The 14,689-nt window shown below is 44.4% G+C and overlaps 3 protein-coding genes across 3 annotated transcripts; 2 read left to right on the forward strand and 1 right to left on the reverse strand.

The window, feature by feature from the left end:
- Positions 1-1,614: 1,614 nt before the first annotated feature.
- LOC123096023 (folate transporter 1, chloroplastic) lies at positions 1,615-5,812 on the forward strand. Its single transcript, XM_044517603.1, has 11 exons — positions 1,615-1,819; positions 1,903-1,982; positions 2,378-2,454; positions 2,686-2,779; positions 2,994-3,084; positions 3,375-3,448; positions 4,251-4,361; positions 4,783-4,854; positions 4,950-4,970; positions 5,054-5,121; positions 5,452-5,812. The coding sequence occupies exons 1-11, from the start codon at positions 1,690-1,692 to the stop codon at positions 5,582-5,584; spliced, it is 951 nt and encodes a 316-aa protein (XP_044373538.1). The 5' UTR covers positions 1,615-1,689; the 3' UTR covers positions 5,585-5,812.
- A 944-nt stretch (positions 5,813-6,756) lies between these two features.
- LOC123096024 (uncharacterized) lies at positions 6,757-8,153 on the forward strand. The gene has a single exon (XM_044517604.1). The coding sequence runs from the start codon at positions 6,976-6,978 to the stop codon at positions 7,882-7,884; it is 909 nt and encodes a 302-aa protein (XP_044373539.1). The 5' UTR covers positions 6,757-6,975; the 3' UTR covers positions 7,885-8,153.
- Positions 8,154-8,201: 48 nt separating this feature from the next.
- Positions 8,202-12,398, reverse strand: LOC123096025 (GATA transcription factor 19). Its single transcript, XM_044517605.1, has 8 exons — positions 12,117-12,398; positions 10,791-10,877; positions 10,598-10,713; positions 9,418-9,534; positions 9,203-9,308; positions 8,827-8,895; positions 8,678-8,751; positions 8,202-8,476 (listed from the first exon to the last, which is right to left on the reverse strand). The coding sequence occupies exons 1-8, from the start codon at positions 12,279-12,281 to the stop codon at positions 8,407-8,409; spliced, it is 804 nt and encodes a 267-aa protein (XP_044373540.1). The 5' UTR covers positions 12,282-12,398; the 3' UTR covers positions 8,202-8,406.
- Between the last annotated feature and the right edge of the window lie 2,291 nt (positions 12,399-14,689).

Here is a 14,689-nt window from a genome sequence, read left to right on the forward strand (position 1 = left end):
GGATAGCAAAAGTGGTCCGCGCACTGTTCTGGACATATAATGGATGTTTGAGGGTCCGCTTTGGAGATGCCCTAACATGCTCGGAGTACCATTTTAGAAGCAACGCAAGTACTTTTTAAGAGATTCCCTAGGCCAGCAGAAAATTGAAACGGAGCTGTAAAACCAAAAAACTGTATTTAGAAAAACTAATTTTCTACAATGAACATGTGTAGTGGTTCACAAGAAATAAGATGAGCTAGAAAGCTTTATTAGCACTGTTTTTTCCTTCTGTTTTACTATTCACACGGGAGCACATGAGCTCGAGCTCCAAAATACCTTGCCCCTAGGGGCAACCACAATTGTCATCTTTTGTTAGTCGTGTGTAACTTTGACATATCATTTAACTACTCACCGCTATGATCATTTTTCATAGATCAAGTGTTTAATAGAGTGAATGTTACTTTTATTATGCAAGTTTAAGTAGATGTTTAATAGACTAAACGCTCTCCTTTATTATTTAAGTTTAACTAGATGGCGGGTGTGATATTTAGTGATCTTCGAGTTGGATTGTGCTTGGACAGAATGAAGAAAAAAACTATATTATCCTCTTATACTCAACTATGCATCACATAGGGAAAGGTCCTCCACTCCCACTTTTCACTATTGTGAATTTGTGATCATGGTCTTGTTCCTCGGTGTTTCGGCGATAAAGCAACAATATGACAAATCTGCCTCATGGGAGGTGTGTCCCTGGTCACAGTACATTCAACGGTTTAAGATTCTCATGCTCTTTTGGTGGGTGACTCATGTGGCTATTCAAAATTTTGAGGTTAGTGTAGATATAGTCTTATGTGGTCCCTTTACTAGTGTATGGAAGCATCACAATGCGATTGGTGGGTGTTGAGATGATGATTTCAGAGTGTTGTAATTCAACTATCTAGTTTTTTAATGTTCTTAGCTTGTGGTTTTTATTTTATTGTTCTCTAATTTATTGTAAAGTTCCATTTAATATATTATATAAAGATAAATATTTGTTTATATAAAGAAAAAGATTACCACCATGGTGAACCATGGGCGAGCTAGCAGGTTAGGCCAAGTGGGCCGTAGCCTATCCTATATTTTGGAAGGAAAAAAAATGAACATTATGACTTCTTTCGCAGCCCAATAAAGAAAGCAATAAACTAAACTAGCTAGTGAGGCCCAGTATACAATGTCCATGCCCGACTGAATCAAAGGTGGCCAACGATCCGGCCCAGGCATGGCACACGCCTAAATAGGCTTGGCCGACACAAGGGGCGGCAGTTTTATAAGCGGGTCATGCCGGTGTGGGTCTCACCTCGGCGGATGAGCACGTCATGGAGGGCAAACGGGGCAGGCTTGGCACGACACATGTTCCGGCTGGCTAACGTGCTATTCGGCTTTTTGGGTTGTTTTTGTGTCATTTTTAGCCAATTGAGCCAACAACATGGTAAAAATTCAGAAAAAAAAAGTTTTGTTTAAATAAACATGCCGTGACAGCCCATGGGCCTCACCTCGACGGACCAGCACTATATCGGGCCAGATTTCCCAGATGCGGCCCATCCAAACAGTGAAAAGCTGAGGTGGAGGCAGCGCACGACCGAGTTGTCAAAGCGAGTTTTCCCTGCAAAACTCTCGCCGCTGCGAGGAGGTTCCCAAAAAGCGAAGCGACCACCTCACCTCTCGCCGGAGATGCCGCCGGGGACCCCTCCGCCGTCGACGGAGGCGTGGACCTGGGAGAACGCCGGAGCCGGAGCGACCGCCGGCTTCGCCACCGTCGCCACCTTTCACCCGCTCGATGTCGTCCGCACCCGCTTCCAAGGTAATCCCCTCCCCCCCTAAGCCCTAGGAGACGCAGAGCCCGACCGGTAACCTTAACCCTGCTGCTCTTTTGCTGGTGTTTAGTGAGCGGCGGGAGAGGGTTGTCCGACTTGCCGCCGTACAGGAACACGGGACACGCTGTGTACACCATCGCACGATCTGAGGTGTGAATCCCTGTCACATTTTTTGTTTTGTTTTCAATTTTTCATCATTTGGTGGACCAAACCTCGGCCATAGCTTAAAACCTTAATTATATTGTATTTGTTTTTAATCCTGTTGATTTTCGGAAAATTTTGAATGCAAATCATTACAATATGCACTTATGCAGGTGGATTTTCCTGTAGCTGTTACTTCCTAGTTAATTTTCTCCTCTAATTTCATTGGAAATTCCTCGGAAGTTAGGAAGCCAACAATGTGTATGACAATCACCTGTACCTGGAAGCTTGGTTACCATTTATAGCAAACTAAATGACTAAAACCTTTTGTTGTAAGATCTTCAGGAATTTGGTTCTTCTGGTATTTGAATTATGAGGTATGCTGATCTGACTCCTTAATGTAGGGCCTGAGGGGACTTTATGCCGGATTTTATCCTGCAGTTCTGGGATCAACCGTTTCTTGGGGGCTATATTTCTTTTTGTAAGTTCCATTAGTTCATTCTGCCGAACTGTTGAATAGTTGTAGTGTGGAGCATTCAATGCTTTATTTATTAGTGAACTATACCAAAGTAAGCTGCTAATTTCAGAATTTAATTTCACTTGTTTCTTTTTCCTATCCTATATAAGGATCCTATGCTGCAGTTTACCGATTGGATGCTGCTTCCAGTAGTGCTGGCATTTTGACTAATGTTACGAATGTCTGTTTTGACAGTTACAACAGAGCTAAACAAAGATACTTGCAGGAGAAGGATGTTCAGCTCCGTCCTTTCGACCATCTTGCCTCAGCTGCAGAAGCAGGTGCTTTGGTTCGTACAGTAACTCCTGATCTAGTGTCTTTGTGATTTTGTCAGATTGGAGTTTAATGAAATCGGGTTAAAATGTAACTAGGCCTTTGATAGCTAGTCTAACCTTACATGTTTTCTGACTGCCAATATGTGTTAGTGTTATTTGTTCACCTCAATTGTCTTCATCAAAATATCATTTATTCATGACAAATGTATTTTTCTTGTGTTTATACAGGTTTGCCTGTTTACAAATCCCATATGGCTGGTGAAAACACGGATGCAACTACAAACTCCCGGGCATACTTCATCTTATTCTGGATTTTCTGGTAATATATGCTTACCGTACTTGTATTTTTATTTTCTAAGTATCATACAGCAAACATATCGTACTAGAGTTGTGAATTGTTTTCTGTTGCAAATGAGTAACTTGTGCCATTCTTAGTTCTATCTGAAGCTGCTAAGATTAGTCTTATTTAGTTGAGCTCGTGTAAAAAAGATTGTTTCAAATCATTATAGCCATGAATTGTTTGTGTGCATCCTTGATGCCCATATTTCTTTCGGTCTATAGCTAGTACAAAATTTTGTGACCTTGCTTATTTGGTCGTTATGAAGCCAGATGCTTTGAGAACTATTCGGAAAGAGGAGGGATGGCGAGCACTTTATAGAGGGATCGGGCCTGGACTTTTGCTGGTATGCATCTTTTTTTTTTGCTGAAATGCTGTTTAGTATTGTGCTGCTTTTCATTACAATCCTACAAATTTAGTCATAAAACTATTATCCCCATGCTGTTTTAATTAGCTCTAGATACAGGAGTGCAATAACATGTAGCTGTCCTTGACTCAGAATTATATATGTTCTGTGACTTCAGTTCATTCTTTCTTGAATTTGTTAACCCAAATCTAGGTCTTACCACTACCATTCATGGTATGGATTGATTTTTTAAGTAGCACCCAAGTTTTAAGATGTTAGCATTCTATGCTTTTGTCTGAGGTGTGGCCTATCAGATTTAGCTACATGCTTTAGGTAATATCCTCTTGTGAGGCTCCAACTAGAGAATGTGGGACGTCTTATTATTTGGATCATAGCTAGTCATGTTTTCCTAGTGCTATCTTGATGTCGGAAAATCACCTTGTTATGGAGATTATTCTTACAGTTCTCAGCAAGAAAGGAATTAGGAAGGTCAGATAAACTGTTTTATGTTCTACTCCCTCCGTCCCATAATATAAGAGCGTTTTTCACACTAGTAGGGAGTAGTAGTTTATTTAATATACCTGTCAATGTCAGAATTTCCCGACGGTGCTTGTAGGAATTCGGTCGCTGTAAATTGTAATTGTGCTTAAGCAGAGGTTATGTCTATACTAGTTTCAATTAGTAAAGATGCATATGTTGTGGACTGTTGGGATAGTGACATTCTTAAGTATTTCTTCTGTTTTACTGTGATATCGTTGATGAATACATGCACTAATGTTTATTGATGTGCCGTCCTTGAAAGGTCACCCATGGCGCGATACAGTTCACTGCCTATGAGGAACTTCGCAAGGCTATGATATCTGCAAAAAGTAAACAAACAAGGGGAGATGACAAAGGCAGCGAAGATTTATTGGTAGGCACCTAGTGATTGCATGTGTGCTCAGACATTAAACATCTAGCTTAATTTACAGTATAGACATTCTTATGTTTTCCCTGGATAAGTCTGTTCAGAAATTTTCTTAAATTAGGTTGCTTAAACTTATGTATGACCATCCTTTGTGACATGATACAGCATGTGAACTGTGAAACATAGGAGGATGTCCTCACTTGTGAAGACCGTCAAGTAGTCAAATATAGGTGTTATGTAATATTGTTTCTTAGTGTCCCTATTCTGAACATCACTTACATACAAATTGCATGATGCATAAGCTGATTCAGGGCAATCAATATTCTTAGAACATTTAGGTAAAGTTATGTCTGCTTTCAAACACATTCTCTATCTGCTAGATGGGCAATTAATATTTCTGATATGCATTTGCCTTTGTTATCAACAGAACTCCGTTGATTATGCTGCACTTGGCGCTGGTTCAAAATTATCTGCTATTCTGCTTACTTATCCTTATCAGGCAAGATTTAACTTCTGTTTATTCTTATCAACTTCATAAATGGTTGCTGCCGTCTTACTATACATACCAACCATGTTTTTTTTTTGGATTTGCAGGTTATCCGAGCCCGCTTGCAGGTTGGTTTCAGATTTAAAGCTCTGCATCTCATTTCTTTGGAGTTTAGCAGCAATAATAATAGTTCTTGTCTGCAACTTTTCAGCAACGACCTGGTAGTGATGGTATCCCAAAGTACTCAGATAGTTGGCATGTAGTGAAGGAAACTGCAAGGTGAGGGTCATTAAAGCTTCGATTAGAGAAAGTTTTGGACGGCATTACCATTTCACGGAATCTGATGTTAAGCCATGGTTTATATATCTTATTGGCTTATCTAATATCTAATATGCACCCTACCTGGCTGTCTTCTCTCAAGCTTGGTCTACACTTTTGCCCACTAATCATCTATATTCTTCATTAATCTGTAGAAACCTGTTATAATTGAGGATGTTGCATGCCATGTATTTTGTTGCGACTTTGCTGGTCCTGAATGTTGGTTGTGCTACAATTTTGAGCAACGGTAACGCTTACACATTTTGTTTGAATTCTCAATTTCTGCTGCAGGTACGAAGGTGTCCGTGGATTTTACAGGGGCATCACGTCCAATCTACTGAAGAACCTTCCAGCAGCTTCCGTCACATTTGTGGTGTATGAAAATGTTATCAAACTATTCAGAGCAACCAAGGAGAAGACATAGTTCCAACCTGCAACTGGAGCCAAGAGAAACATAGGAGGAAATAGGAAAGATACTACTGTTCCATGCAAATACAGAATCTGTTCATTCACCACACTATCCGAGCTCAACGTGATGTTCCATCACATTTCCCAGTTCAGCTCTTATTCATTTAACACAAACTGAATTTAGTTTGGCGAACTTGTTTTTTGTAGAGAAAATTCATTTTCTAAGAAACAGCTCATTGGTTCATGTTGTCCAGTTGAATGCTTGTTGAAGATAGGGCTCTGGTTCTATGTGTGGTTCAACGTGTGATTGTGTCAGTTAATTTTTACGGAAACGCTTGGGGTTCACCCGGCTGATTTCTGGGAGAAATTTGCCGCCGTGACGCTTGCCGTGGGGCCCAGAAACATTGCATTGCCCTCCCTCTAGACACTCATCTCATTCGTCCCATTTCTCCTTCCTCCATTGACCACTGCTGCCATCGAGCTACAGCCTCGCTCGCGCGATGCAAAGAGGGGGGAACCATGGACTCTTTGCCTCCCGCATCGGGGCAGCTTGTGATGCGGCGGCGACAGCCGGTGGTGGCTACTTGAAAGGAGGGATGCGGAGATCTGTGAGCTTGGTGAGACAGTGTTGTTGCGAGGCACACAACGACTGCTACGAGGATGACGGCCACCCAATTCATAGGTGTTGCAATTGGGATTTGATGGATTGCAATGTCGATGATGCTTCTGAAACATGGTCAGTGTTGCAATGAAAGAGACGAGGGAAACACTGGAGCCGCTTGATGGATTACAACGTCCTTAATGTTTCTGAAACATAGGCCTTGTTTCAAAGGAAAAAAAAACGGTCCGACGGAGAGCGCAACAGGCTCATGTTGCAAAGCGCCAAGCGCAACACGATCCTTGTTGCAAAGGAGGGCGGTGCCGTGGAGAGATCAGACCGGACGTGTAGCGCTTCCCTAATTATGAGAACACGTTAATACAACCAACGACGAACCAACCAGTGTTTGGATGGTTAGAGGGACTGTGGTATCCCCAACCCACCAGGGTTCAAGTCCTCTGTTCGTAAATACTTGTTGGAAAAATGAATAAAAATGAACGTATCTATAACTAAAATACATCTAAACATATCTATTTTTTTAACAAGTATTTTCGGACGAGGGAAGTACAACCAATGATGAGCGGCTGGATGATTCTCTCCCTTCCTCTGCCGGACTGCAATTCTGATTCGGTATTGGGGCTTCACTTCCGAATCGAGCTCAGCTCTCTCTCGTCTCAATCGCACCTTCCTGCTATAAAAGGAGCACCAGACCCGCAAGTACGTACCGTGCAAACTCGTGAAGGAACACGTCCACCGCGGCCCTAGACCCTGTTCTTTTCCGCAGCCCGCCCGTGCACCCGCAGGCAGACATGGCCGCCGTGAAGGAGCACGTCCTGCTCAGCCAGCCGGACAAGCAGGTCCTGCTCGCCGAGATCCCGGCTTCAGGCGCGCGCGATCCGCAGCCGACGGTCACGCTCCGGCTGCTCGTCGAGCTGTGCAACGACTACGGCGCCGGCCCCGTGGACGTCGACACGATGGAGGACGTGGCCTGCCGCGTGCCGCTCGCCGACCTGGGCCGCCAGGGGGCGGCCGACCGGGCGTTCAAGGAGCTGGTGGCCCGGATCGACAACCCGGCGCTGCGCCCGGAGGTCGCCGCGGAGACCGCGGCGGCCGCGGCGCGCGTCCGGGCGAGGTGCGGGGCCGACGACCGCGACGGGCTCCGCGGCGTGGAGTTCCGCCTCCGCGTCGTGTTCATCGACGACGCGTCCGAGGAGGCGGAGGAGGACGACGACGAGTGCGGGAGCGACATGGAGTTCGGGGAGTTCGATCTGAGCGGCGCGCGGAGCCTGCGCGGCCAGCAGACCGACGCCGGCTACGGCTACGACTACGAGGAGGACGACGACGATGAAGACGGCTGCGGCGCCCAGTTCACTGTGCGCCCGTACCGCGGCGCCCTCGCGCGAGCGGGAGGAGGGGCGCCGTCGTCCCTGCTGCTGTCAGGCTTCGAGGCGCGCTCCGACGGGCCCGAGCTCACGGAGGAGCACGAGATGACGTCGTACGACATACAGCGCGTCGTGCGCAAGGCGCTGGGCGGCGGCGGCGGCGGGAGCGTGGAGGACGACGAGGCCTACCGGCGCGCGCTGGACGGCGGCACGCCCGTGTCGCCGACATCGCGCGCCGCCATGGTCGGCCAGGCGCTGCAGTCCGCGAGGCAGCAGCAGCAGCAGCAGCGGTCGAAGTCGCCACGCCCAATCTTCCCGATGCGTACCGGATTCTGATGCGCGCCCGATTGGATTGCAAACCTGTGATGTAAATGATGATTGCAAACTCTTGTGTAGTTCGTGAAGGGCTGTTGCGATTTGTATGTCTGTAAACCTATTTTGTAGCCATCCATTGAAGTTCGATTCATTTCTTCTTGGTAGAAAATATGCAGCTGCATCTTACAATAGCCGAAGTAAATGTTAGTGAAGATGTGTTGATCTCTTGCGAGACGCATGTGATGATCTTGATCTGTTATCGAAATCATAAGAATTTGTTTACCGTTTTCTCTGATGATGAGGCAAATCACTAGAATACACAACTGGCAAGAATGTGATGATGATGTGATGGATTGCATTGCATTGCTGAATTCTCTGCATTGCAGAACTGTTGGGTATACAATTTGTAATGTAATATAAATACATGGAGGGGATAAATGTGGCATGTCGATGCATGCTTTTGTTAGTTTTGTTGCCTTATACATCATTTCTAAAGTCAGGAAATATCTGACAAAAACCTATGTCTCAATTTATATACACTTGTCATGAATCAGCCATGCTGTCGCCTTCGGTCGCTGGGCGCAGTTCTGGTTTCTGTTCTTGTTCCGGACTCCTGATCAAGAAAGTAGAATCCCCACATAAAAAAAGGGAAAAAGATCAAGAAAGTTAAATAATGGTACATAGTTGGTGTTTTGAGAGATCTCTCCTGAGCCATGAGGTTTCCCATTTAAACCCTGACATGAGGAGCTTTTAAAATATAGCTGCTAGACAGCGATTTGAGATGCAGTAGAGTCTGCAAAGAAGGTGTGCTTACATCCCAGAGTCCATTTTGACCGTGGTATGATTAGGCTCAGCACAAACAATTGCTTTGTCATCATCCACACTCTCCTGTGTAGGAAGAAACACAAATAAAGTAAACATGAAATGTTCAAGCAAATAAGTTATATCATAGAACTAACGCACCATTTTACTCAGATTGGCGGGATGCTGCACCGTCATTTTGGGGGCATTCAAAGGACTTCTCAGAGTACCCTGAAATTATCTGAGGTTAAGTAGTAGCGACGTAGCAAATTGCTAGCAGGTGTCATAAACATCAGCAGGTAATCGGTTAGGCAATTTGTAAACCAGTTAAATGTGAAGAATTTGGTTAGATTCACGCATGCTGCCTTTGCTTTTTTTTACATGCTTTAAAAAAACATACTCCCTCCGTCCGGAATTACTTGTCATCAAAATGGATGTATCTAGAACTAAAATACATCTAGATACATCCATTTCAATGACAAGTATTTCCGGACGGAGGGAGTAACAGGCATCAAGGTTGCTAAAGTGAGGAAAGTACCTTATTTGCCCACATCAAGCCACAAGCATTACAGAGGGTCCTTGGGCCAGCCGGCCCCCGACGCATTGCTGGAGTAAGCCTTGAGTTGACGCCACAATTTTGACAACTAGGAAAGCAAACCAACATTAGCCCATAATAAACACAGGGAAAAACCTTCTGTGTATGAAGTGATGAAACGTGATTTGCACGTACACATGTCATCACAACTCACTCACTGGGATTCTCGGAAATGATCATCCTCGCCATCGGCTGCAGAGACACAAGCTGCAGAAGAACTTGCAGCATCACCAAAATCTACCCTTCCAGCAAACTGTCCTTTACGCCGTTTCATCCTGCCAGCAATAATTAATGAGTATATATTTTGTGCAATGTACTCCGTCTGTAAAGAAATATAAGACCGTTTAGATCACTAAGGTAGTGATCTAAATGATCTTATATTTCTTTAGAGGGAGTATGAAATAAATAATCCACAAAAAAATAATCTCAAGAGCAATCTCTTGACTACTACTCCCTCCGTCCGAAAATACTTGTCAGAGAAATGGATAAAAATGGATGTATCTAGAACTAGAATGTGTCTAGATACATTCATTTCTCCGACAAGTATTTCCGGACGGAGGGAGTAGATATGATTTTGTACCAGGAATAGTAAACAGAACATGACTACCTTCCAAGGTAACAGGAAATCATAACTGTAGAAATCCGAATTAGTTTCTTTATTCAGTGCTGACTCATGTAAGCAGCAACGTGATATTCTTTCTAAACAAGCAAACATCAAGAGCTTGATAACCAACTGCAATGAAGTGCTATAAAAATTGCCTTTGCTTATGAGGACTATGAAAACCTATAGCAACTACACACAAGTCGACTAGTAAGATGTACCAGAGCCAGACTGCTTTACTCCTAGTAAAAAAAAAGCCTCAGTGCACCAATATTCTCAGAATTAACATTGCATGATCCATATTTCCGTACTATTACATGTTACTAGTACTTAAACTTTTGCTCGGAGATTGGTGATTGAGGAGCTGTTCAACTTTTGCTCAGACATTGGTGATTGAGGAACTATTCAAGACTAACAAAATTGTCTCAGATTGATAGGCTAGACATGAAACCAAAGAGGCAGATGAATTAGGTAGAATTCTATATTTGTGCCAAAGAGGAATGTGGCATTGCGAATGCAGAAACCCTCATTAATGTGGTCTAAACGTGTGATTAATAATCAAGTCCTGCTTGCTTGTGCATAACGAATGCAGAAAGATGGAGTATATTCCATTCATATGATCTAAATGTGTGATGACTAATCAAATCCTGCTTGCTTCCATAATGTAAAAGAGCATTTGTACGCTAATAACTCTACGAAAGCACCTACAAGAGAATGGGCATGGATTGAGTCTGTACTTTTGGGCAACTTCCTTGCGCACTCCGTATCTTATTTTCTTATCAAAACATCTTTCCTTCCTCTTCTCACGGAACCTCATTAAGGAAGCAACCCTTTTGGCAGCCACAGTTGTACTCTGCAGACGTGAGACAAAGCTTAGAAACTAAAAGCATTCACACAACCTTGTTGTACAGATTCTACAGCGGATGGTACCTTTTCACCATATGCAGTAGGCCCAGCCATGCTTACTAAACCAGGAGGCACCTCACACCCTCCAAGCACCAACAGAGCAGCTTGAACCTGTATAGCACTAAGAAAATTAATCAAGTAAACCAATTACAAATGACCATGAACTGATCACCAGAAACACTTGGACGATGATTTAACAAACAGCGATTTGATCATGCAATCACCCTTGAAACGTAATATGGCTGCATCACAACTGACTCATGGTATGTCCAGAGACATCTCGCGCGGTGGTGCCTAGCATTTATAAGTGTAGTGTTGTATTTTTGGGGTGTTGGCCCTTACATGGGCTTGCACATAACTATTCCTTTGATCAATGCATCAAGGCTCAAAGTTTTTTGTGTTTTGTCAAAGGAAAAAAAAACACGCATGCACACGAACATAGAAAATGGACTTCCATTTTTGTGCAATTCGGTATAACCACATAGGAGTGCATGGCCTACAAACATCATTAAGATGGTGAATCTTTTGTCGAAGAACCATCAAGAACCGTACCCTAACACTGAACTATGGCACCTGCAAAATCACTGACAGAGGGATGGCCACGCAAATTCAATAAGGAATAACGTCAAGCAGAATAAGAGAAGGAAATTTAAAAACACTACAAGGATAGCAACAGAACAGGGATGGAAGTTTCGGTTAGGTAACACACCCAAACTTTGATAATCTCCATAAGAAATTAAAAAAATCATTCAAAACAATCATACTCCGCCAAGTCTGGCAGCATAAGCAAGCATGCATAAGCACATCAAAGCAGGAAGAATCGTCTGAAATCTATCTATGAAAATGACACGCTTTAGCAAGCAAGCACAGCAAACTCGATTCCAGCAAGACAGAATATAGCCGAACTAATAAAAGTTGATCAAATGTAAGAACATATTAGCCCCTTTCCTAAACGCTCGAACGACAGAACAGTCACAGAGGACACGTTCTTGGCGCAATTCAACTCAGCAAGGGCGCAAACAAACCCCCGCTGCTTCAAATATTCAATCTATCCACAGTACATAGCCAATTCCTCTGAAAGTTCAATCAACAGAACCAAAAAAGCATTTCCACAGTGCAATTCGACAGATATTACTAGGCTGGATATCGAGGGAGCTATCTCCATGACAGTGCAATTCGGCTGGAGGGAACATGCAAATCGATGGAATGATCGAAATCTACCAATAAACGTATATTTCCTCGGCGCAATTCGGAGCCCGCTGCTCCGTCCAACGCAGGCAAAGTCAACACGGCCGGTTCAGCGAAAGCAATGGGAAAAAAATTTGAAGCGAACGGTGCAGAAGGGGCGACCTTTTGGGGCGGGACGGGGTCGAAGACGTAGACCTCCCCCTGGTACAGCAGCGTCAGCTGCTCCGAGGCCGGGCTCAGGAGCGCGTCCGCCGCCGCGGCGTCGTCGTCGCCGGAGGCGGCGGCGGCGGCGTCCGCCAGCGGGGGATCCTGGCCGTCCGCCGCCATCGGCCGGGGATCGGACGGTTGGGATGGGCCGGGACCCGGGAGAGGCGGCCGGGCTCTCGGTTCGCGCGCACGTGTGGGGGATGGGTGGGAGCCCGCACGTGTGATGGATTATGTACGGGCCTGCGTGTCTGGTTGAGGAGAGCGTGTGCGTGAGGGCTGCGTATTTTGGGTTTCCGTTTCTAAACCGGGGTAACGTCTCCTTGGTTTGACATGGTGGCGACGTGAGGAGGGGTTCGACGCCATCATCTACTAATTCTTTTCTTAACAAAACCTATGATCTATTCATCAAATATCACATACCAGCGCTAAGAACACAAGAAGCAATAAAAATTACATACTTGTTTGTAGATCACATAACGACGACTACAAACACTTGAGCGAAGCAATAAAAATTACATACTTGTTTGTAGATCACCTAACGACAACTACAAGCACTAGAGCGAATCGAAGGCGTGCTACCGTCATCACTCTTTTTCATCGGAGTCGGACAAACCTCATTGTAGTAGCCAGTCAGAAAGTCGTCGTCATATAAGGTCCCAAAAACCAACGTACCAAAACAACAACCGCCGCCATGAATAGAGGTGTAGATTGAACGGATCCAACTTGTAGACACAAGAACACAGACGGTCGAAGATCGGATGCACGCAGATCCATTCAAGATAAACACCGACCGAATCTCGTGAGATCCGCTGGAGACACACCTCCACACGCCCTTTGAAGACGCATTACACACCACTGGGAGGAGGGCAAGGCGGGGAGAAGTTTATTCCATCTTCAGAACCATCGCCACCTCAACTTCTTGTACATGACACAAACCGTAAACAGATTAAAGAGACACTTGAAGACAAAGCATGAGCCCTCCTGCCGGAAAGGGGCCGGGATCCACCACGCCTTCATGGCCTTAAGGTCACAGAAGACAAGACAGATTGGCGGCATCATCGACGGGAGACGAGGAATCCTATATGCCTCGGAGCCTTTCTTTCTTCCTCGCCATTGTCTAATTCGCGATGCTCTCCCTAATTTTGAGAGCCCTCTCAATTGAGGTGTTCAATTTTTTGATTGTTCATGATTTTGATCGGGTCAACTATTTCTCAATGAGCTCTCTCACTCAAGTGAGATATTTAATTTTGAATTTGATTCATGATTTTGACTGGACCAAATATTTTTAAATTAATCAGCACCAACAAGCCTCTAAAAACACATCAGGCATGTGCGCCCTCTCACCATCTAAAAAAACATGCGGCACACTATTAGCGAAGCTTGATGCGCTGGATCACCTTGACTAAACCCTAGCCAGAGTTAGGGTGACCCAAAAATGGCTAACTCCAATCCAGGGGTACCCCCACCTCATTAGCGTCTGGAAGCACCCAATGGCGAGGAGAACTGATGACGAGGACACTTATGCAGAAAATCTATCCACCTTTCTTTTGAGAGAGGTGAGAACGAGACAGCGAAACGATCTTTCGATTTACTTTTTGGCATAAGCCATATTTAGATTTAGATTTTGGCATAGGCTATATTTCGGTTTTGTTTTTGGCATGGGCCAAACATACATCAAGTTCATAATAATGGTCAACTTTGTAAAATACACACACACACACAAATATTCCTAAGGAAGAATGAGAATAGTGACACATGCATGTGTGAAAAAATCAATAAGATAGTCAAAAGTGATAGTGCCAAGGCAATCGTCAAGCAACCAAATCGAGATAGGTTAGTTCTTACCACATGGGTTTGATGAATGTCCATATGGCAACAATGCACCCCTGCTCCTCGAAACACCCTCAACGCATCTGAAGGCATTAAAATCCCGTCACTTCACAGCATGTTTTTCACCATACTCTACTAATCTTCACTCTTTTGGTTTTCTTGGTCTCTAGTTTCTCATTCAGGATCTTGCTTTTCATGATTCTCATATCTGTATTTGTGATTTTTGTGAAAGAACCAAACCCATGCTGGTAAAACTCATGATTTTGGAATGGCATGGTAGTTAGGGTGTGTCTGGATTTGGGCCAACTCCTTCCAAGCCAAAAAATTGGCGTTGACTGTGTGCTACACACCTGTTTTGATGGGAGGTATTTGGCTTGCCCATTCTACAACGGTGACTGTAATTCGCATTTACACCCATTCCTCGACCAGATGTGTGTGCCAATGAATTGGCGGGGCTAGTAGCGGCAGAATCAAAACAACGCTTGGTTACCTTCGCATCTACAATCCAAATGTATATGATCTTTATTTTGTTGGCTACAAATTATTGATGTGTACTACACAAGTCATAGCCTCTTAGGTGCACAAGGTAGACATGTGTCAGGGGAGATCCCTTGCGACTAGTCGAAAGTGATTTACAGCCACTCGAAAGTGCAAGGTGGTGGAGCCAGTCCAGGCGCTGGCTGATGGAGGTCTCGCAA

This window comes from Triticum aestivum, chromosome 4D (assembly GCF_018294505.1).
Source record: "Triticum aestivum cultivar Chinese Spring chromosome 4D, IWGSC CS RefSeq v2.1, whole genome shotgun sequence".
In the NCBI taxonomy this organism is placed as follows: domain Eukaryota; kingdom Viridiplantae; phylum Streptophyta; class Magnoliopsida; order Poales; family Poaceae; genus Triticum; species Triticum aestivum.

What these genes read in the sequence shown, in the direction of transcription:
- LOC123096025 (XM_044517605.1), bottom strand. Translation starts at nt 12,281, where the DNA reads ATGGCGGCGGACGGCCAGGATCCCCCGCTGGCGGACGCCGCCGCCGCC. An exon ending in CTACTGCATATGGTGAAAAG is followed by an intron (nt 10,714 to 10,790) that starts GTACCATCCGCT and finishes TCACGTCTGCAG; the next exon opens with AGTACAACTGTGGCTGCCAA. An exon ending in CCGCCAATCTGAGTAAAATG is followed by an intron (nt 8,752 to 8,826) that starts GTGCGTTAGTTC and finishes CTTCCTACACAG; the next exon opens with GAGAGTGTGGATGATGACAA.
- LOC123096023 (XM_044517603.1), top strand. Translation starts at nt 1,690, where the DNA reads ATGCCGCCGGGGACCCCTCCGCCGTCGACGGAGGCGTGGACCTGGGAG. An exon ending in CGTCCGCACCCGCTTCCAAG is followed by an intron (nt 1,820 to 1,902) that starts GTAATCCCCTCC and finishes GCTGGTGTTTAG; the next exon opens with TGAGCGGCGGGAGAGGGTTG. An exon ending in CTGCAGAAGCAGGTGCTTTG is followed by an intron (nt 2,780 to 2,993) that starts GTTCGTACAGTA and finishes GTGTTTATACAG; the next exon opens with GTTTGCCTGTTTACAAATCC.
- LOC123096024 (XM_044517604.1), top strand. Translation starts at nt 6,976, where the DNA reads ATGGCCGCCGTGAAGGAGCACGTCCTGCTCAGCCAGCCGGACAAGCAG.